This window comes from Aquarana catesbeiana, linkage group LG12 (genome assembly GCF_042186555.1).
Source record: "Aquarana catesbeiana isolate 2022-GZ linkage group LG12, ASM4218655v1, whole genome shotgun sequence".
Lineage (NCBI taxonomy): Eukaryota > Metazoa > Chordata > Amphibia > Anura > Ranidae > Aquarana > Aquarana catesbeiana.
In genome coordinates, this window is record NC_133335.1 from 224,486,120 (window position 1) to 224,508,570 (window position 22,451).

At 39.6% G+C, this 22,451-nt stretch overlaps 1 protein-coding gene across 1 annotated transcript in view; it reads left to right on the plus strand.

Moving 5' to 3' along the window:
• The first annotated feature begins 13,748 nt into the window (after positions 1-13,748).
• The window catches only part of LOC141113586 (myosin-4-like), a 34,167-nt gene continuing 25,464 nt past the window's right edge, over positions 13,749-22,451 (plus strand). The window contains exons 1-4 of the mRNA XM_073606783.1: positions 13,749-13,837; positions 14,871-14,922; positions 18,034-18,247; positions 18,343-18,486. Coding sequence (XP_073462884.1) covers positions 18,047-18,247; positions 18,343-18,486 — 345 coding nt within the window. The 5' untranslated portion in view covers positions 13,749-13,837; positions 14,871-14,922; positions 18,034-18,046. The remainder of the gene's footprint in view (positions 13,838-14,870; positions 14,923-18,033; positions 18,248-18,342; positions 18,487-22,451) is intronic.

The following is a 22,451-nucleotide window of genomic DNA, read 5'->3' on the forward strand; positions in this document are numbered from 1 at the left end:
GAGCTATGAATGAATAAAATAAAAATAAAAAATGTGATCAGTACCGATCACTGACTCTATTCATTAAAACAAGGAAGGGGCCGGTAAATGACACATTTACAGGCTTCTTCCCCGCTCTCTATCCTGACAGATCCCCTGCAGCAGCTGGCTGGAGGTGGGAGGGGGAAACCGGCAGCGAGGGGGGGGGGGCAGGGAAGGACACAGAAGCCCAGGGGCAGAAGAACAGGCATAGGGAGGCCACAGGAGCAGCATATGGAGGAGCCGATGCCCTCCATTTCCCTCTTGCAGCTGCTAAATGTCTGCAGGAGGCAGAGGAGGGTTCAGCGGCTGCATGGAGGAATCGGTTCCTTTACATGCCGCCACTCTCCTATTTAAGCAGGGGGCTGGGTCGCAATGGCCACCACTGTGACCCTTGTATGTACGCCCCTGATTTGGTGCATGTGCTTGCCTTTCTAAGATCATTGGCAGACATGCTGTGTCTGCGCCCTGCCCCATATGGAAAAGGCATGGCCATTATTTTATTTTTTTTGTTTATTCACATGTGTATGACTATAAGTGATATGGGTACACTGCAAGAAGCTGTTTTTTTGGTCACAGAAAGAGGTTGAGGTACTCATCTTCAAATACTTAGTGACATTCTTTTTTAAAAGGTAACTCCACTTTTGTGTAAATAATATAGCGTGTACAATTGCGACTTAGTCATATTGTAATTGAATGTTTTAATCTGCAGCTCTGTAATTTTCTGTAAAAATGCAATGCAATATGGCTATATGGAGGCGTCCTGTACACAGATAGTATACAGAACGCCCCCTGAAAATGTAATTTCCCGATTGTGTGATTGGCTCATTGATTTTACCAGAAGTCTGCCATTAGATACAAGTCATATTTTTGGTATCTCCTGCAAAAAATATGTACTTTTTAGTGAGATACTCCCAAAGGCAAATCATGTCTAAAGGGATGCAGACCCTACCACTTTCCTCATTAGAGCCCTGCAGGTGCAGCAGCTGATTCTTAATGATAAAAGCACTCCCATAAAGATGCACATGGGCACAGACAAACAGCTACTTTAGAATAACAAAAGGTAGGAATCTGCAACAAAGGTAGTTAAAATCCCTGCAATGTGCATAGATAACCCAATGGGGAATGTTTATTCCCAACAAAAGTGTAGTTACTCTTTAATAAATTGCAAGTAAGGTTTTTTTTTGTTTTGTTTTGTTTTTTGTATATCTACTAGAATGAATGGATTTGTTCAACTTAGGGGTCTTGTTCAGCCCCCTAGTACAAATCAAAATTTAACTTCCCTGCATTGCATCCTTGAGCATATGAGGATGCTGAGACAAGACTTCAAACAATGCTCCTAATTCATTATTACACATTTGTTCAGCTATTCACACAACATTTGGGTTGGATTGTAAGGACAAAGCAGCATAACAGATAACAATCAGAATTCCCTTAGCCCCATTATCCTGAAATGTGATTGGATGATCTTCTGGTGGGTTTCTGCACTTTGAACCATCTTACTCCATAAAATAGGACAATGGTCCTTTGTGTCTGGACTCCCATTTTCTATTACTAAAAGTGACATCCAGACTTCGTATGGGGGTTTTCAAAGCTTTGTAGAATTAGGAATTTTGTTTACTGATGTGTCCCTGCCTCAGCAAAGATCACATTTGGGGTCCCCAAGGAAGGATTTGAGAAGAGCTAGCAGGCCTATTCAGCAAAGTGAAAAGTGCTTCACTAAGGCATACCAGAGGTAGTTCTAAATGTGCTCCTATAGACCACTACAGCCCAGTAAACCCCACTTATCACTAAAAATGATACACCTGGCAAAATGGGCCGTAGAAGCCATTTACTAACAATAAACAACATATCAACATTCCTTACATCTATTCCTAACAGAAATATAGAACAATAACAATAATGACCCCCAGGTTGCTGATCCTTGGAGGCACTACCAAACCAACACAAAATTTGTATCAGCAGAACCACTTGAAGGTCCTCAGCTACAGAACACCGGCTCAAGGACAATACCAAATTTCTGCTGACACCTCCATCTCCACAAATTTCTGTTAAACCACCATTAACTGGGATTAACCATAGGATGCCATACCAGAGACAGGTCCTTACTCTGATCTTACACGGCAAAATTTGGATGCCTCCAAGGTTCCCAACCGCCATAACACAACAACTACCAACAAGTCCAATATCCACAAGGCGGGAGGGTGGGAAGCTTCTTAAACATCCGTCTGCCCCGAAGTACCCCCTCAGCCTTCACTTTAATGTCTACAGCCCCTTATGCCTGACCACTGACCATTTTACCATTAACCTACTAACTGCTGTACTACCCTGCTAGCCCAGTCATGCCTGCCCTTCGCCTAATTTTTTTTCCTTTTGCTTCGGGCCTCTCTTTAACCTGTCGGAACCAATTAGGAGATATCTGATATCAGAAAAATGAATTTTGATTGGTTGCGCTGACTGCACGTTTACTGTAGGGCTGACCTTGACTCCGCTTTGCTGGATAGACCTGTTGAGGTCCCAGGACAGTGGTTCTTTTGAACTAATACTTACAGAATTTGGGTCATTTTTGTGCATTTGTCTCGGAAGGATTGTTGTAGACAGTCTGTGAAATCCACAGCAAACTATTACATTGGTCAAGTCTTTCATGCGCAAAACAATATGTTTGGTTGATGTAGGGTGGAAAATATTTTTCTTTATAGTTGAGGCTTGTATTTTTTTTAGTAGTATTAGTGATTTGCAACAGAGATACAAATACACAAATATTACAGAGCAAAACATTTTCTTAGTAAGACCTAAAAATAGTTGCTGCCCCACATACTACTTCTAAATAAGGCTCTTTTTTTCCAGATTATAAATGTTGTGTTGAAGGATTGCAAATAAAAAATATTAAAAAAAGCAAAAGAAACATTAAAGCCCAATGATGTCACCTTATTAAAGAATGCCCCCTCTCCAGCCTCTTGCCAGTTAAAGTAAAGGGCTACTCTATTTTGGTAGAAACCAAATGGAAACTACTTTTTTCTTCTACTCTATATAGTCTCCCCTGCTGTAATTTTACCCCTCTTATTGTAGACTTTTTTTTTTACATGAGGCTGTTTAATATTGTTTTGATATCTGTCCAGGTATGGACATGAAGAGGGGGATATTTCCCAGGAAAGTAGAAGAGGATGGGAAGTGGATGACCAGGAGCATATCTAGAGAGACACTGGAGAAATGTGTCAAGGCTCCAGAAGTGTTCAGAGTGTTTAGAGAGCTGGCCAATGATCAGACATCCCAGGAAGATATCTTAAGAAGCTTGGAATAAATACCTCAAAGCTCTGGAGGTGTCCAGAGTATCCAGAGAGCTGGTCAATTATCAATGATAAGACACTCTTGGAGGATATCTAAAGAGGCTTTGGAGAAATACCTCAAAACTCCTGAGGTTTTAGAGTATCCATAGAGCTGGTCAATGATCAGACACCCCTGGAGGATATCTTAAAGTAGAACTATAGGCAAACCCTTTTCTTAATTTTGGAGAGAATAAGGGAGGGTTATAAACCCTGTAAAGTTTATTTTTGCCATCTTTGTCCCATTGGGGAAACTTACCTTCACTTTCTGCCAAACAGGAAGTGAGAGGAAATCTCTGCAAATTAAGGGAATCTCTTGGGGACCCTCCAGATCACCAAGAACTAGTGTCCCCATTGGAAGATTTCCTCTATATTACTTTTCTGGGGACAACCCAAAATATGAGATTTTCTTTTACTTTTACCTTCAATGATAATGGTAAACAGGACAAACAGCAATTAAAACTGACAGGGATTCTAATCTCTCTCCCCTCTATCAAAAACGAAAAAAGTTTTGCCTTTAGTTATACTTTAAGAAACTTTGGAGAAATACCTTAAAGCTCTAGAGGTGTCCAGAGTATCCAGAGAGCTGGTCAATTATCAGAGACTTCGGGAGGATATCTCAAGAAGCTTTACAGAAATACCACAAAATTTCAAAGGTGTCCAGAGTATCCAGAGAGCTCGTCAATTATCAGACACTTCGGGAGGATATCTAAAGAAGCTTTGAAGAATAGCTCAAAGCTCTTGAGGTGTCCAGAATATCCAGAGGGCTGGTCAATTATCTTATGCCCCGTACACACAGTCGGACTTTGTTCGGACATTCCGACAACAAAATCCTAGGATTTTTTCCGACGGATGTTGGCTCAAACTTGTCTTGCATACACACGGTCACACAAAGTTGTCGGAAAATCCGATTGTTCTGAACGCGGTGACGTAAAACACGTACGTCGGGACTATAAACGGGGCAGTGGCCAATAGCTTTCCTCTCTTTATTTAGTCTGAGCATGTGTGGCACTTTGTCCGTCGGATTTGTGTACACACGATCGGAATTTCCGACAACGGATTTTGTTGTTGGAAAATTTTATATCCTGCTCTCAAACTTTGTGTGTCAGAAAATCCGATGGAAAATGTGTGATGGAGCCTACACACGGTCGGAATTTCCGACAACAAGGTCCTATCACACATTTTCCGTCGGAAAATCCGACCGTGTGTACGGGGCATTAGAGGATATTTCAAGAAGCTTTACCGAAATACCTCAAAATGTCAAAGGTGTCCAGAGTATCCAGAGAGCTGGTCAATGATCAGACACCCCTGAAGGATATCTTTTGAAGAATAACTCAAAGCTCTTGAGGTTTCCAGAGTATCCAGAGAGCTGGTCAATTATTACACACTCCTGGAGGATATCTAAAGAGGCTGTGGAAAAATACTTCAAAGTTCTGGAGATTTCCAGAGAGCGGCATAAAATTCTGAGATTTCAGATCTGGTGGGTGTGAAGAAGAACCACAATCAGTCTGGAAAGTTGAAGCTTCTTCTTGAGACCTTCTGCAATGAGATCCATAATTTTTGGTACTTTGTATGTTTTCTTTATTTTTAGAGAACAATAAACATCCAGGAAAACATGTATGCCTACTGATAGCGTTAAAATAATACGTTTGAAGCTCATACACAATTACTCCTCCATAAGAAAAGGCTAGAAGTGAACAAGCGTGTTGAGTTTGTGTGAAACGGACTTGCATTCTGTGTATCCTGTTTACCTCTGGCACATGTGAATAAAGGATTCTTCTTCATTCAAGTTCCTGGTGGTGTGTGGCTGTTTTTCTTCCATACATGAGAAAAGGCTACCTCCATTGCTGAAAGACCATTATTGGGGTTCCTGTGTGTGCTCACATAGCAGAGCACTGCAGGAGATGTTGGCACTATATAAATTTAGAGTAATAATAGAAAATCAAGTCTGAGTTTTGATGATCACCTTTGGGCTCAGAGGTGATGGAAGATTGTAATGTGTAGTTGATAGTCACACAAAGAACCATAAGGTGGACATATCATTGGTCTTCAAGGCCAGGAAGGACTGACAAGTTAAGTACATTAAATAAAAACAATGTAATGAAATGAATGATATTGGTATTATAATTGTTATTATTAATGATATTTAGTCACCAGTTTACCAGAGAAGACCGAAGAGCTTACGATTTACCATCTCGAAAATAAAGTGAGATTTTGGTAGCCGCCCCTCTGTGTCTCGTCCTTTTAATACAAGGATGATTTCAGCAGCTCAGAATGGTCTCCTCCAGCTTGGATGACCCTGTGTGGTAGGTCAAGGAATATTTCATTACAAGATCGGGTGACAAATATCTTGCTATAAGTAGAAGCTGGGACCCAACCGGAGAGGTTTGCGTGTCACTCATTGACCTTTAATAGCAACAATGTTCTTCACGTGCACAAACCGAATGATGACCACGAATATGTGTACGAATGGGAAGAGATTTCAATTCATCTTTGAGCTCAAGTCGCAAATTTAACACAACGGGAAAAAAGATCCTTATTTTTAAAATACGGAGCACCACTCCCAGCCAATGAGATTAATAAATAACAGACTCATGGCTGAAAATAAAGATCCTTATCCTTGCATTAAAGTTTATTGTACTGAGTGATTTACATAATAAATATTATAATGACAGTTTTTTTAAAATTTTATGTTAATTAGGCATATGTAATGGGCAACTGTAACTGTCAATTTTCAGTATCAATATGACTTGCTGCAACCTTGTTACAGTATAACATGTAGATGACCTTCCATGCAATCTGCCCTCATAAAGAAACGTTCATCAGTGTCAGAATGTGGGCTACACTGTAGCAATATATCACACTGGGATTGGCCATGTTACATTATGATCTGCACAGTCCAGGCACAGAGCAGTTGGAGTCCTATACACCTCTCTGATATAGAGTACTTTACAATAGAGGACAGATAACCCACTGATTTTCCACAGCTGATCACCCTGCAATGGTGGCATGAATATGCAAGTGATTTTGTTTCATCATGACCTACAACACTGTGATCTTGCTTTACCCAGTCTGATCCAGACATATAGGGGGAAATCTACTAAAACTGATGCACAAAAAAAATTCTGTCTCAATGTCCCCGGTTTAGCCCCTCCACAGCTCACCCTAGACCAGTGATGGCGAACCTTGGCTCCCCAGATGTTTTGGAACTACATTTCCCATAATACTCATCTACACTGCAGAGTGCATGAGCATCATGGGAAATGTAGTTCCAAAACATCTGGGGTGCCAAGGTTCACCATGACTGCCCTAGACAGATTATTGCAAATGTAGGTTCAATTATTGTGATATGGTTCCAACAGTTGATTGTGCGTGCTGGCTCAGAGCTTCCTTACGATTGTACTTTTGCCTTACAACGATTGATATACAGTAAAACCTTGGTTTGAGAGTAACTTGGTTTGAGAGCGTTTTGCAAGACAAGGAAAACTTTTTAATACATTTTGACTTGATATACAAGCGATGTCTTGATATACAAGTAGCGTCAAGTCACAACTGAGTATAAAAGAGAAGAGAGGAGCCTCTAAGTGTAGCAATATGATTACATTTAATGAAGGTACAACATTTAGCAACATATTGCTACACTTAGAGGCGCCTCTCTTCTCTTTTATACCCTGTAGCTCCTGCTGGATTTTGCTTCTAATCCCCTTGTGGAGGCTTCCATTTGTGGATGGACATTTTATGGTTACACAACCTGGTCACATTGCTGTGATCTTTTTTTATGGACTATAAACTGAAGGACCTATGAATAAATGGTTTTGGAACGAATCATTTGAGTTTCCATTATTTCTTATGGGGAAATTTGCTTTGATATACAAGTGCTTTGGATTACAAGCATGTTTTTAGAACAAATTATGCTCACAATCCAAGGTCTTGCTGTACACCAAAGTAATATTCTTATCTAGTTAATTTTAAGGAAAATTTCAGATTTTTCTTATGTCACGCCAACAAATAGTTGCCTTATGGTAAGTTATTTGTTACTATTTGTTACTCCATTTTACTGTAACCAGAGACAAGAGTCTGTTGCACAATATTCATTGTTTGACGCTTTGATAGACTTGATGAATATTTGTAACCCTTTATACCTTAGACCCCTTTCACACTGGGGCCGCTCGTATTAGCGGCACTTTAGCGTTGTTTAAGTGGCGCTTTTCAGCCGCTAGCTGGGCGCATTTAACCACAAAGAAGGGGTTAAAAACTCTCGCGTTGCAGTGCTTCTGAAGCAATAGCAGAGCTTCCCCTCATTTACTAAGCTCTGGAGCAACTGGAAAAAAAAAACTGCATTTTTGCTTGCACATGATTGGATGATGGAAGTCAGCTGAGTTTCTGCACATTTACTAAGCTCTGGAGCAACTGCTCTTTCTGAGTGCAACTGCACTTTGCCCAATGCACAGTATATTTGCCTTTAGTAATGCAACACCTTTGATTCCACCCATGTCCTTGAGAAAATGTAAAGAAAAACTTATCATAAAAAAAAAAAAAATGTATTATAAGTTTTTCTTTATGTTTTCCCAAGGACATGGGTGGAATTAAAGAGGTTGATTTACTAAAGGCAAATATAATGTGCATTGGGCAAAGTGCAGTTGCACTCAGCAAGAGCAGCTGCTCCAGAGCTTAGTAAATGAGCAGAAACTCAGCTGACTTCCATCATCCAATCATGTGCAAGCAAAAATGCTGTTTTTTTTTAAATTTGTCTTGCATGTGATTGGGTATTCTTTGCAAAGTAAGACCCCTTTCACACTGAGGCGGTTTTCAGGCATTTAATCGCTAGAAACAGCCTCTAAATAACGCCTGAAAAGCTCCTCTCATTCATTTCAGTGTGTCTTTTCACACTGGGGCGGTGCGCTTGCGGGATATTAGGAAAGGTCCTGCAAGCAGCACCTTTGGGGCGGTTTGGGAGCGCTATATACAGCACTCCCAAAGTGCCCTGCCTATTGAAATTAATGGGCAGCGCCTTAAAAGCGATTCGGAAGCACCGCAACATGGGTGCTTTTAACCCTTTCTTCGGTCGCTAGCGAGGGTTAAAAGTGCCCCGCTAACGGCCTAAAAGTGCCGCTTGAACAGCGCTAAAGCGCCGCTAAAACGAGCGGCGATTTAGGCCTAACGTGGCCGTGGCTCAGTGTGAAAGGGGTCTTAAGCTTTGCTTCTTTTACTAATTTACATACACACACACTTATGGCAAAGCTGGTAAGCTGGTCAGTGGGAGACCTTTCCCATCTCTCTGCTGGCAAACAAAGTGATAATACTAATGTGCACGGAGTGATTAGGCACATCCGGTACACCCCCTGCGCACGCCTATGGGCAATATGCATTTTACACTGACATAAACTTGACATAAGGTATAATACAGAACACAGGTCAACCTTCTGTAGCTTCAAATAGATAATCAGCAAAACACTTCTCAAATGGTAACTGTACCACTGTTCAGATTCCACCAATGCCAAAAATACCATTGGTATTTGCCCTAATGCGAAGATTTCATAGGGGTGAGTTCCTGCCCGGAACACACGTACTATGAATAAGAATCTGCACCACGGCCCAAAACTTGCACACAAATAAATGGAAAAGACGAAAAGAGAATTTCTATTTCACGCATTTATTTCAAGTATATTCAAATCTTATATAAACACAACACAGCATTTAAAAAAAACATAAAGTATATATACATATATTAAACATATATATATATATATATATATATATATATATATATATATATTATCATATAACAATAATATATGAAGGTATATGAGGAATGAGATGCCATCGGCGAGAGAAAGGGAGGGCACTGCCTATCCTCTGCTCAGCAATTGGTTAGAGACACTCTACTAAATTAACAGTTAATAATAAATGTGTGGTCAATTACAATAAATCCATTCAGGAGAACAGAGAATTTTTATCAAATATATTTAAAACTTTTATAAACACATATAAAGCATTTATAAAGTTTAAACTAAAAAAAAATATTAAAAAAAATTAAAATAAAAAAACAAATAAATTATATATATATATGCACTGTATCTCTCTCTATATATATATACATAAATATACAGTTACAACACATATCACTCTCTACACATATATATATGGGTTTTTTATTTATTATTATATGTATAATATATGAGTGTATATGAGGAATAAGATGCCATGGGTGAGGGAGAGGGGAGGGCACTACCTGTTTTCTGGTCAGCGATTGGTTGAAAAGACACCCGCTCTACTAAATGAACAGGTAATAATGAATGTGCGGCCAATTACAATATATCTATATGTGACACAAATAAGATTGAGAATACATTTTCAGGCATTTTGTTCACTACATTAAACAGAGACTATGACGTGAAGGGTGTGAATACAAAGATGATAAGTCCTTCTGATGCAGCAAAGGGACTCTCACCCCATCAGCACCATTCTCTGTATTGCAATGTAGATATACAAGAAGTCTGAGCTCTTATTAAAATGTTTGGAGAAGATAGATAGGTAGAGAGAACAGAATCCCCCCCCCGGACCTTGAAAGACTTATAGAGCCGATAGTGGATCATTGCCCCCAGAACCTGGCAAGATTGAAATGGGGGTGGGGAAGGGGGTGGGGGATATAGACATAGTTGGAGTTCTGCTGAATTTTTCAGAGTGACAATACTATGAGATGACATTCCACCACTGACACTGATTGTGGTGTTGATATGGATTGTGAACGGTGTTCCTCCGATAAAGTGTACCTGTCTCCTGCCAGGTGTGTCCAGGGACTCCTCTTCTGTTCTGCACACTTTATAGTATGATAATAATATCCACACCCTGATATATAATTCCCTGAGATACTTCCGGAGGAGGAACCCTGCAACAGAACCAAATAATTCCATATATTAAAGTCAGTAGAATAAAAGAAATCATTGTAATCTGTCATATAAAAGAAGAGACTGAGCCGCTTACAATTATTGTCTATCTATCTATCTGTCTATCTCTATCTATCTATCTATCTATCTATCTATCTATCTATCTATCTATCTATCTATCTATCTATCTATCTATCTATCTATCTGTCTATCTGTCTATATCTATCTATCTATCTATCTATCTATCTATCTATCTATCTATCTATCTATCTATCTATCTATCTATCTATCTATCTATCTCTCTCTCTCTCTCTCTCTCTCTCTATCTATCTATATGTATGTATCCAATGGTTCTGAAGGCGGTGCTGTGTAAAATAAAATTGTTGAATATATTACTGTAAGCAGAAAAACATATATCAGTGCAATCCTTCACATAATAAAGGAAATTGAAGTGCCTGTGATATGAAATGGGAATAAAAATTAAGTTTTGATTTTTCCTCTCTGTTATGAAGACATCATACCTTCAAAATGATAAGATCAAAGTAAATATAACATACATTTCATACAACACAAAACTGCTGAGACTTCACCTAGAACGGAAATGTGTTTGGTGGGTAAAAGAGGGTTAAACCCCCTGAGAGAGTTCCCGGCTCTACACACGTGCTGCGTCCATTATAAGGAATGCAGCAGGAGGAATGAGACTCTGAGGCAGGGATTAGACTCTGCCCGCCAGCATCCCTATAAAGACACACTGATGTCTATTCTAAGTGGAAAGGTCCTTTGAAAAGATATAAATGAATTATTAGTGATGATGTTCTGAACCTTAAAATAAACTTCCACAGAGAGTTTCTAACTATATCTATATATCTAGCTATTATCTATCTATTTATCTATCTATCTATCTATCTATCTATCTATCTATCTATCTATCTATCTATCTATCTATCTATCTATCTATCTATCTATCTATCTATCTCTTTCTGTTATTAGTCTATCTATTGATCACTCTCTTATCTATCTACTTATCTCTTCCTACTTATCCAACCGCACCTTTAACGTTTCTTACAACTCTACTTCCTCCTCTCCTTTTCCTTTCTCTGTTGGGGTCCCTCAGGGTTCTGTTCTTGGACCTCTCCTATTTTCAATCTACACCTCTTCCCTGGGTCAGCCTATAGCCACCCATGGGTTCCAATACCACCTCTATACTGACAACACCCAAATCTATTTCTCTACCCCTCAGCTCACTCCCTCTGTCTCCTCAGGTATCACTAATTTACTATCAGATATATCAGTCTGGATGTCACACCACTTCCTCAAACTCAATCTATCCAAAATCAAACTTACTACAACTATAAGCCCATCCCCACATGCCAAGGTTCTAGGTGTAGTCCTAGACTCTGAACTCTCCTTCAAGCAACACATCCAATCACTGTCCAAATCCTGCCGCCTCAACCTCTGCAACATCTCCAAAATACGCCCCTTTCTAAACAACACAACAAAGCTCTTAATTCACTCGCTGGTCATCTCTCGCCTCAACTACTGCAACTCCCTCCTCATTGGCTTACCTCTACATAGTCTATCCCCTCCATCATGAATGCTGCTGCCAGACTCATCCACCTTACAAACCGCTCCGTGTCTGCCACTCCTCTCTGTCAATCCCTCCACTGGCTTCCGCTCGGCCAAAGAATTAAATTCAAAATACTAACAACTACGTACAAAGCCATCCACAATTTCACCCCCAGCTACATCACTAGCTTAGTCTCTAAATACCAACCTACTCGTTCTCTTCGTTCCTCTCAAGACCTCCTGCTCTCTAGCTCCCTTGTCACCTCCTCCCATGCTCGCCTCCAGGACTTTTCCAAAGCTTCTCCAATCCTATGGAATGCCCTACCCCAATCTGTCTGCTTATCTCCTACTTTATTAGCTTCTAGACGATCCCTGAAAACCCTTCTCTTCAGAGAAGCCTACCCTACCCACACCTAACACGTGTATTTTCATTTTCTCCATCAGCTCATCCCCCACAGTTATTACCTTTTGTTTCCACTTGACTCTCCCTTCTAGATTGTAAGCTCTAAGGAGCAGGGCCCTCTGATCCCTCCTGTATTGATTTGTATTGTAACTGTACCGTCTGCCCTCATGTTGTAAAGCGCTGCGCAAACTGTTGGCGCTATATAATTCCTGTATAATAATAAATAATAATATCTATCTATCTGTCTATTGATCACTCTCTTATCTATCTATCTATGGACCTCCCACTCTTATCTTTTCATCTCCCTGTTATCATATCTATCTATCTATCTATCTATCTATCTATCTATCTATCTATCTATCTATCTATCTATCTATCTATCTATCTATCTATCTATCTATCTATCTATCTATCTATCTTTTATCTATTTTTATTTATTGATCTCTCTCTCTCTTTTATTAAGCTCTCTCTTATCTTCTATCTATTCGTCTCTTTATTTTCTATTCATTTCTTTTCATCTCCCTGTTATCATATCTATCTATCTATCAATCTATCTATCTATCTATCTATCTATCTATCTATCTATCTATCTATCTATCTATCTATCTATCTATGATCTATCTATCTATTATCTATCTATCTATCTATCTATCTATCTATCTATGATCTATCTATCTATTATCTATCTATCTATCTATGATCTATCTATCTATCTATCTATCTATCTATCTATCTATCTATCTATCTATCTATCTATCTATCTATCTATCTATCTATCTATCTATCTTTTATCTATTTTTATTTATTGATCTCTCTCTCTCTTTTATTAAGCTCTCTCTTATCTTCTATCTATTCGTCTCTTTATTTTCTATTCATTTCTCTTTTATCTGTTATCTATCTATCTATTGATATCTCTTTCATCTATCTGTCTGTCTCATATCTATAGATCTATAGATCGATCTATCTATCTATCTATCTATCTATCTATCTATCTATCTATCTATCTATCTATCTATCTATTATCTATCTATTTATTATCTATCTATCTATCTATCTATCTATCTATCTATCTATCTATCTATCTATCTATCTATCTATCTATCAATTATCTATATATCTAGCTATTATCTAGCTATTTATTATCTATCTATCTATCTATCTATCTATCTATCTATCTATCTATCTATCTATCTATCTATCTATCTATCTATCTATCTATCTATCTATCAATCTGTCTTTGTATCTATCCCTGTGGTAATTATCACTCACTTAAGTCTGTGTCTCTCTATCTGTCGGGTAATGATTTTGGTTACCGTTGGAGTGTAAATTGTGAAGTCCTCATCTCTCTGCTCTCCAGTCTGTAGAAGCTCCAGTTACATCTCCGTCTCCCACAGTAATAACCAGCCATCAGATCTCATAGCATTAACGATTTGTCCATATGGTGGTGTGTACACAAGCAGCCAATAATATCCCGCCATGCCCCCATGGATGGCAGATCGCATCCTTGACACATTTTTACAGCTGCGGCCAGAGTTTGATCCACCAAATATAGAGAGTGAATGTGCTGGGGCAGCAATTGCGTGTATATAAAAGTAGTTGAGATACCAGGGGGCTCATCCTTCACTGCTCTGCATCTAGAGGTAAGAACGTGCCAGAGGAGCCGCCATGCTACCCAGACCACCAATCTACCTTCCGGATTATGACAGGGCCCGGGGCCCATTCCTGGCAGGCTACATGTCTTTTTTTTTCTTTTTTTTTTTTTTTAAGAAGTTAAAATTGGCCAAATAATTGAGATTTAATATTTTCATATTTGACTATAAAAGAAAAAAAAAATACTTTTTATTTGCCAATGCTACCCAGACCACCAACCTCCATCTGGATTATGACAGGACCTGGGGCCCCTTCCTGCCAGGCTGCACATTTTATTTTATTTTTTTTTACTTTTTCTTTTTTTAAAGAATTTTCTTATTTTAGGAAATTACAAATAATTGAGATTTAATAGTTTCATATTTGACTATAAGAATTCAGCTTAGAAAGTAATAAAATACTTTTTATTTAAAGATTCAACTTGTTACATGAATTGGAAACTTTTAGATTCCCAACCACAAACAACCTTTTCTATGGCCTGCTTTTTTTTTTTTACCATGAGAACCAATAGGGATCCTGCGGGGAGGATAAGATTGGTGCAGACCTTGACAGTGTAGCAAATCACCAGATGTCTGTTTCGCTCAATAATGACTCATCTGTCTGTCACAGACAAAGGGGAGGAGTCCTCCTGTAAGGACCTCTATTACTGTCAATATAACCCAGTTTGGAGCAGGATTAATCAAGACAATCTGCCTGATCTATTTATGCATCATTATTGGTTGGATTAGGACCCTTTGTTTGCAATTTACGATTATCTGCTGAATTTGGCTTTTAATCACAATTGTTTTTTTTTGTTTTTTTTTTTAGTTTTTCGGTAGGCGTATCAGAGGATTATAATTGCAATGGTTGACAGTTTTTTTATAGAAAACTTTTTATAGAAACTTTTCTGTGCTTAGGAAAGGAGGCCATACTATCATATACCCAACTTTTACCTATACTAATATTATCTGTCCATATGTTTTTCCTTTGTATCATGTTCTACCATTTAATACAATACCATTAATACAATGCCTTTCTTCTTCACAGCTTCATTTCCCATCCAGAGTCATCATTTTTACATCTTAAAGGCAAATTAGAGGTGAGAAGTCATCACAGTCCTTATCTATCATTGTACTATCATTGTACTTTATTTATAAAGAGATCTTTTTTTTTTAATATTCCATTTTACTTCTTGTTGGAACTTTGTTGTAAAATAATTTGTCCTATCTGTAAACTCTCAGTAAAGCCTGGCATCCCACCGTGGGAGGACGTGGACCATATTACACTCCCCTCCCACGTTAAACCTTGCACCCCACTGTGTGAGGACATGAACTATATTACATGTTCCATGCCTTGGTAAACCTTGGCACCCCACCATTGGAGGACATGAACTATATTATACGTTTCATGCCTTGTTAAACCCAGGCGACCCACCTTGGAAGGATGTAGCCTAAATTGCATGTTCCATCCCAAGTTAAACCCTGGCACCCAGCTCTGGGAGGACATGGACTATATTACATGATTCTTTCCTTGTTAAATCCTGGCACACCACCATGGGGGGACATGGACTATATTACATTAACCATCCCATGTTAAACCCTGGCACCCCACTGTTGGAGAACATGAACTATATTATATGTTCCATGCCTTGCTAAACCCTGGTGGCCCACCTTGGGAGCATGTGGCCTACATTGCATGTTCCATCCCCAGTTAAACCCTTGCAACTCTCCGTAGGAGTACGTGGACTATATTACATGTTCCCTTCCTTGTTAAACCCTGGCGCCATTCCGTGGGAGGATGTAGACTATATTTAGGGTTGCCACCTGTCCGGGATTCACCCGGACAGTTCGGGTTTGGAATCAAGCGGCCGGGTTTCAGACTGCCTTAAACCCGGACACATTTTTCAGACCAGACTATGGCTTCCCAGCAGGCTTGCTGGCTGCAGCTGTGTAAACCGAGAGTGTGTATTACACTCTTTCATACTGCCCAAAGCCAGCACTAAAAATTCTTACACACACACACACACACACATGGGAGAGGAGAGAGGGCTCGACTGCACCTCTTCCACCCACCCCTACCCCTCTATATCTGCCCACACTCTAATCCCTGGCGCTGTGGCTCAGAAAAGTTAAAGTGGATGTAAACCCGAACATTTTTTTTTTTTTTTTTTATATCATACTGTAGAGTATAATATTTCCTAACATTTGAGCCCAGTCTTGCCACAAAGAGTTAATCCATCTCTGAGCAATCCTCTTTTATTGTTCAGTGAGATAAATTTTGACAAACTGAGAAAAACTTTGTCAAATCCTCCGCCTTGCTGTGAGTGACAGCCTAAGACACAGGCATTATTTTTTAATTCCCTCCCCCACTCCTTTCTTCAGCAGCTCTGCAAGGATTGGCTGTTCCACACCTCAGCATGATTTGGCATGCTGAAGTCATGTGGTTACTTTCCTGTCTTTTCACTGGATGTTAGAGATCATAGCAGAAGTTCAGTGTAAGAAATACACAGGAGAAAATGCATATTGACAAGGGGAGTGTAGAGGTGGGCGGGGAGTCTACAGACATCACGACTCCACCCACCGAGCTCCAGACAACAGACCCGCCCACAGAATCTGCAGTTTTTCGGGTCTAATAACAGACAGAGGGGGGAAATTTGACAGTTAAAGATACATGCAGGAGGCATGTATATCCTTATAGATAACCCCTATGGCAGGAGTTTAGAAAGGATGACACTGGGTTTACATCCACTTTAAGTGGGGGTGGGAAATTTGAAGTCCAGTAGCCTCAGATACATCTGGATGAGAGGTGCTGACTGCCAAGGGGTGAATGAGCTCACCATCCATCCCTGTCTGTGACTGAAGTCTCCCCCCCTTCTCTCTCCTGTCTTTGAGTGAGGGAACTCTGCGAGTTCAGATGTAAAAGGGGAACTCTGTGGACTCTGATGTAAAGCGAGACTCTTGTGATTAATTTCATATGATTAGAAATGTTATTTAATTGCAAAATATATGTAAAGCTTATACTATAAAACAAAACAAAACAAAAAAATTGCTTGCACCGCTAAAGTGTACGGGTTTGACTTGAAGAAAAGGTGGCAACCCTAACTATATTACATGATCCATCCAACGTTAAACCATGGCACCCCTCCTCTGGGAGGACATGGACTATATTATATGATCCATCCCACGTTAAAACCTAGCACCCGGCCATGGGAAAACATGGACTATATTACATTAACTATCCCATGTTAAGCCCAGGCACCCCACCATGGAAGGACATGGACTATATTGCTTGATCCATCTTATGTTAAACTCTGATACCCTGTTGTGGTAGGATGTGAACTATAATACATGATTATTCCCATGTTAAATCCTGGAGCCCCGTTGTGGGAAGACGTGGACTATATTACATGTTCTACCACTTGTTAAGTGTAGATTTCCACATCTGCATTAAACATACCAAATTAAAGATGATTTGTTTTTATATATCAAGGCATATAATAAATATTAATGTGTATATGATTAATGCATAGACTATTTATCAGATGTAGCTGAAACTTAAAGTATATCTAAAGCCAAAATGCTTTTAGTAGTGTTGAGATGTTCTATAGCCCATTATGGGGAATTCCTTTCATTTCCTGTCCTACAGACATAAAAGGAAGTGAATGGAAATCTCTCGAAAGTAAAGGTAAACTGTCTTTTAGACAGATGGGCCCAGGCCCAGATTAGTTGTTTCTATTGGAAGATTCCCCGTTATTCCAGGGACAACTGTAAAATTGTGAGTTCTCTATCGTCTTTTTGTCCTAGTGACAATGGTGACCACAGGACAAATAGAGAGAGTTATTCTTTCTAGCAAGAACACAGACAGAGGTTAGGAGTAGACAAATTATGAGCAGAACCAATATACCGATCACAATATTATCTCTCATATAGCAAGAAATCAGTATTGCAGGGACATGTCTTATTTTTGTTGCTTTCGCAGATCTTAGGCTGCCAACCAGAGGAAGGTAGCATCAGGGCTGCAGATAATAACAAAGAGGCCACTGCTGTATAATTGTTCCACACCTTACAGACATGGTAGTTTTGGCACATTGTAGACTGTTTAAATGCAATTTGATACCAGCTGGAATTCTCCTCTAAGTATAGTGACACTGAAAATTTTAAGTAATACCAACGTAGCAGAAAATGCTGATATTGATTAATTTTTTTCATAGAAAACCAACAGCCATGGGTGATGGTGAGATGGCCGTATTTGGGGTCGCAGCCCCTTTCCTGCGCAAATCTGAAAAGGAGAGGATTGAGGCCCAAAATCGTCCCTTTGATGCCAAAACCTCCTACTTTGTAATCGACCCAAAGGAGATGTACGTGAAAGGTGTTATCCAGTCCAGAGACGGGGCAAAAGTCACTGTAAAGAAAGAAGACAACACCGTAAGTTGGAGAAAGAAAACTCCCATCTCCATTATAATATGTGTTTATAATAACTACACTCAGTGGTGTTTAATATCTAAATGCTTTTTCTGTAGACCGTAACAGTAAAGGAAGATGAGGTTTTCCCCATGAACCCTCCAAAGTACGACAAGATTGAAGACATGGCCATGATGACCCACCTCAACGAGGCCGGTGTGCTGTATAACCTCAAAGAGCGTTATTCAGCCTGGATGATCTACGTAAGTGGGATCACATTACACGAAAGAACAAAATCTCAAACTACACGAAAAGACTATATAGACTGGGCCAACAAGAGATATGGGGGCTCTGTTGGCCAGTAGACATGTGTTACAGTATGTAGTAAGCAGTGTTGAAAAAAAGATATCTCCTCTGATTTTAACCAGCCGATTCTGACACTTCGCTCCTACAAGTAAAATCCATCTTTTTTTTTGTTGGAAAATTACTCAGAACCCCCAAATATTATACTTTTTTTTTTTTTAGCAGAGACCCTAGGGAATAAAACGGCGGTTGTTGCAACTTTTTATGTCACACAGTATTTGCGCAGCAATTTTTCAAACTGAATTTTTTGGGGGAAAAAAAAAGTTTCATGAATTAAAAAAAAAAGCGAAAGTTAGCCCGATTTTTTTTTTTTATCTGAAAGATGATGTTATGCCTAGTAAATAGATACCTAACATGTCACGCTTTAAAATTGCGCACGCTTGTGGAATGGTGCTAAAAATCTCCATGAGCTAGGCTTAAATGTTTTTTTACAGGTTACCAGTTTAGCGTTACAGAGAAGGTCTTTTACTAGAATTATTGCTCTTGCTCTAACGTTCGCTGCGATACCTCACATGTGTGGTTTGAACGTTGTTTACATATGCGGACACGACCTACGCATGAGTTCGCTTCTGCATGCGAGCACGCGGGGACAAGGGGGCGCTTTACATTTTATTTTTTTAATTGATTATTTTATTTATTTTTACACTTTCACTTTAAAAAAAGTTTTTTTTGATCACTTTTATTCCTACTACAAGGAATGTAAACATCCCTTGTACTAGAAATAGGGAATGACAGGTCCTCTTTACAGAGAGATCTGGGGTCTATAAGTCCTCACATCTCTCCTCCAGGCTGGCAGAAAAGAATGATATCTGAATGATTGGCATCATACAAAGCCCAGGATGTCATATGACGAGCAGGGCCCTCTGATTCTTCCTGTATTGAATTGTATTGTAATTGTATTGTCTTGCCCTACTGTTGTAAAGCGCTGCGCAAACTATCGGCGCTATATAAATTCTGAATAAAAATAATAATGATGGCCTACGGGCAGGAAGTGGTTAAAGTAGAGCTGTAGACAAAACTTTTTTTCATTTTGGACAGAGTAAAAGAAGATTATAACCCCCTGTTGAATCATTTTTGCCATATGTGCTCCATTGGGGAGATTTAGCTTCACTTCCTGTCCCATAGTCAGACAGGAAGTGAGAGGAAATCCCTGCAAATTAAGGGAATTTCTTGGGGACCCTCAGATCACCAGAACTTGTGTCCCCAAAGATTTCCCCTCTATAACTTTTCTGGGGGCAACCCAAAATTTGGGATTTTCTTTTACTTTCACTTTCAATGCTAATGGTAAACATGACAAATAGAGAGGAGAATCTCCTTAATGGGGGCAATAAAAACAGCAATAAAAACTCTCCACTCTTTCCTAAACTAAAAGAAAATTTTTTTTTTTCTTTTAGTTATACTTTATTAATAATAATAATAAAAAACTTTTATTTGATATAGTGCCTTTAACCGGTTCAATACAGGGCATTTTCACCCCCTTCCTTCCCAGGCCAATTTTTAGTTTTCAGCGCTGTCGCACTTTTAATGACAATTGCACGGTCGTTGCGCGACGTTGTACCCAAAAAAAATTGACGTCCTTTTTTCCCCACAAATAGAGCTTTCTTTTGGTGGTATTTGATCACCTCTGCGGTTTTTATTTTTTGCGCTATAAACAAAAGAAGAGCGACAATTTTGAAAAAAAACACAATATTTTTTATTTTTTGCTATAATAAATATCCCAATTTAAAAAAAAAAAAAATGTTTTCCTCAGTTTCAGCCGATACGTATTCTTCTACATATTTTTGGTAAAAAAAAATCGCAATAAGCGTATATTGATTGGTTTGCGCAAAAGTTATAGCGTCTACAAAATACGGGATAGATTTATGCCATTTAAAAAAAAAAAAAAATTATTTATTTTTTTTACTAGTAATAACGGCGATTGCGTTTTTTTTTTCGTGACTGCGACATTATGGCGGACACATTGGACACTTTTGACACATTTTTGGGACCATTCACATTTATACAGCGATCAATGCTATAAAATTGCATTGATTACTGTGTAAATGTGACAGGCAGTGAAGGGGTTAACCACTAGGGGGACACAAGGGGTTAAATATGTTTCCTAAGGGAGTGTTTCTAACTGTAGGGGGCGGGGACGTACAAGGGGAGGAGACCGATCAGTGTTCCGCTGTTCTGGGAACACAGATCGCTCTCCTCACAACTGACAGGACGTGGATCTGTGTGTTTACACACACAGATCCACGGTCCGGCCCGGTTAACGGGCAATTGCAGGTGCCCGGAGGACATCGCGGCCGCCGGGCACACGCGCCGGGTCCCGAGCAACGCGGCGGGCGCGCGCCCCCTAGACGGCCGGGAATCCCAGGCCGTCATATGACGTCCACCCAGGATGGGAGATCCCATCTGTGGACGTCATTTGTCTATGGCCCGGTGCTGAAGTGGTTAAAGATAGCTTCTCAATGCTATGTTCTTTGGAAGTGAATTCCAGAGTTTTGGGGCATTGCAAGAGAAGGGTCTGTCTCCCATCAAGTGTACATGAGTAGAGGGGGATACACAGAAGACTAGAATTTGAGGAGCGGAGGATACGAGGGAGAGAGTAAGTTGCTAGAAGTATAGACAGGTATTGGGGTGCCAAGCCATGAAGAGCCTTATAGGTGAGCAAGAGGATCTTAAAGTCTATGCGAAACCTGACGGGTAGCCAGTGCAAGGACTCCAGGATAGGGGTAATATGGTCACTTGTACCAGGGCTAGAGAGGATTTTGACTGCAGAATTGTAATCAACATTTTATTGCAGTTGATATTATATTGTAGTCGATTACTAGTGGATTTAGGTACACCAGCGAATAGAGCATTGCAGTAGTCAAGTCGGGAGAACACTAATGTAAAGTTCAGCCTTCCGGCTACAGTATATGATAGCATAGGACACAGCCGAGTAATGTTTCTCAAGTGGAAAAAAGATGTTCTGACAACATTTTGTACATGTGGATGAAAGGTTAAACTAGCATCAAATATCACCAACAGATTTTCCAATTTAGACCGAAGCTCAAGTACAGTGCCGATAGATTTCGACTACCTGATAGGTAACGATGGATAGGCTATTTGGGCTGGCCTTACATAATTGATGGGGAGTGCCAATAAGCATGACTTCAGTCTTGTTCCAAATTAGGTGACGGAAATGAAGGAAATTGTGGGCCAAAAACTTTTAAACTTTTCCCCCACACCAAAGAGGCAACTGGCTAATCATTCTCGGCCTTGAGATAAAATATTTATTGGGAAGGAGATGCTAACAATAGTCACCTCCAACTAGACTTCTGAGAGAGTAACTTCTAATAGGTGTCAGAAACATTAGATTTATATCTACCTGGGTAACTGAGTCACCTTCATCCAATTATCATGGAACGGGTCAAGGCAAATGTTTATTGTCAAAGAACAAGACTTTCACATCTCCTGTCATATACCTGGACAAATGTTGAGGTTCCTAACACTCCTTTGAACTTGAGAAGTTGCTTAGATTATTATCTTCCACAATGTAGAACAAGTACAGATAAATGTGACAACGTACTAGCTATAAAACTGAATGTTGGGATAGCAGCACACATTATAGGGTCCTTTTTTTAAGCACATGTGATGGGAGCACACCCAAAGGCACAATAACATCCGCTAATCGTGAAATAGTTGTGGTGGCTGTATTTTCCTTTTCTCTTCCATAATTAAATTGCTAGGTAGGTGCCACATGTCCACCATGTTCAACCTCTCACAAACTTCAGTTGGCTTAGTTTAAAGGAGGCGGAACAAGTCCCGGGGCAGATGTGGTAAATTTTAGGGCAGTTGAGGAGAATAATCCTTTCACATCTCCCAAAATCAGTCA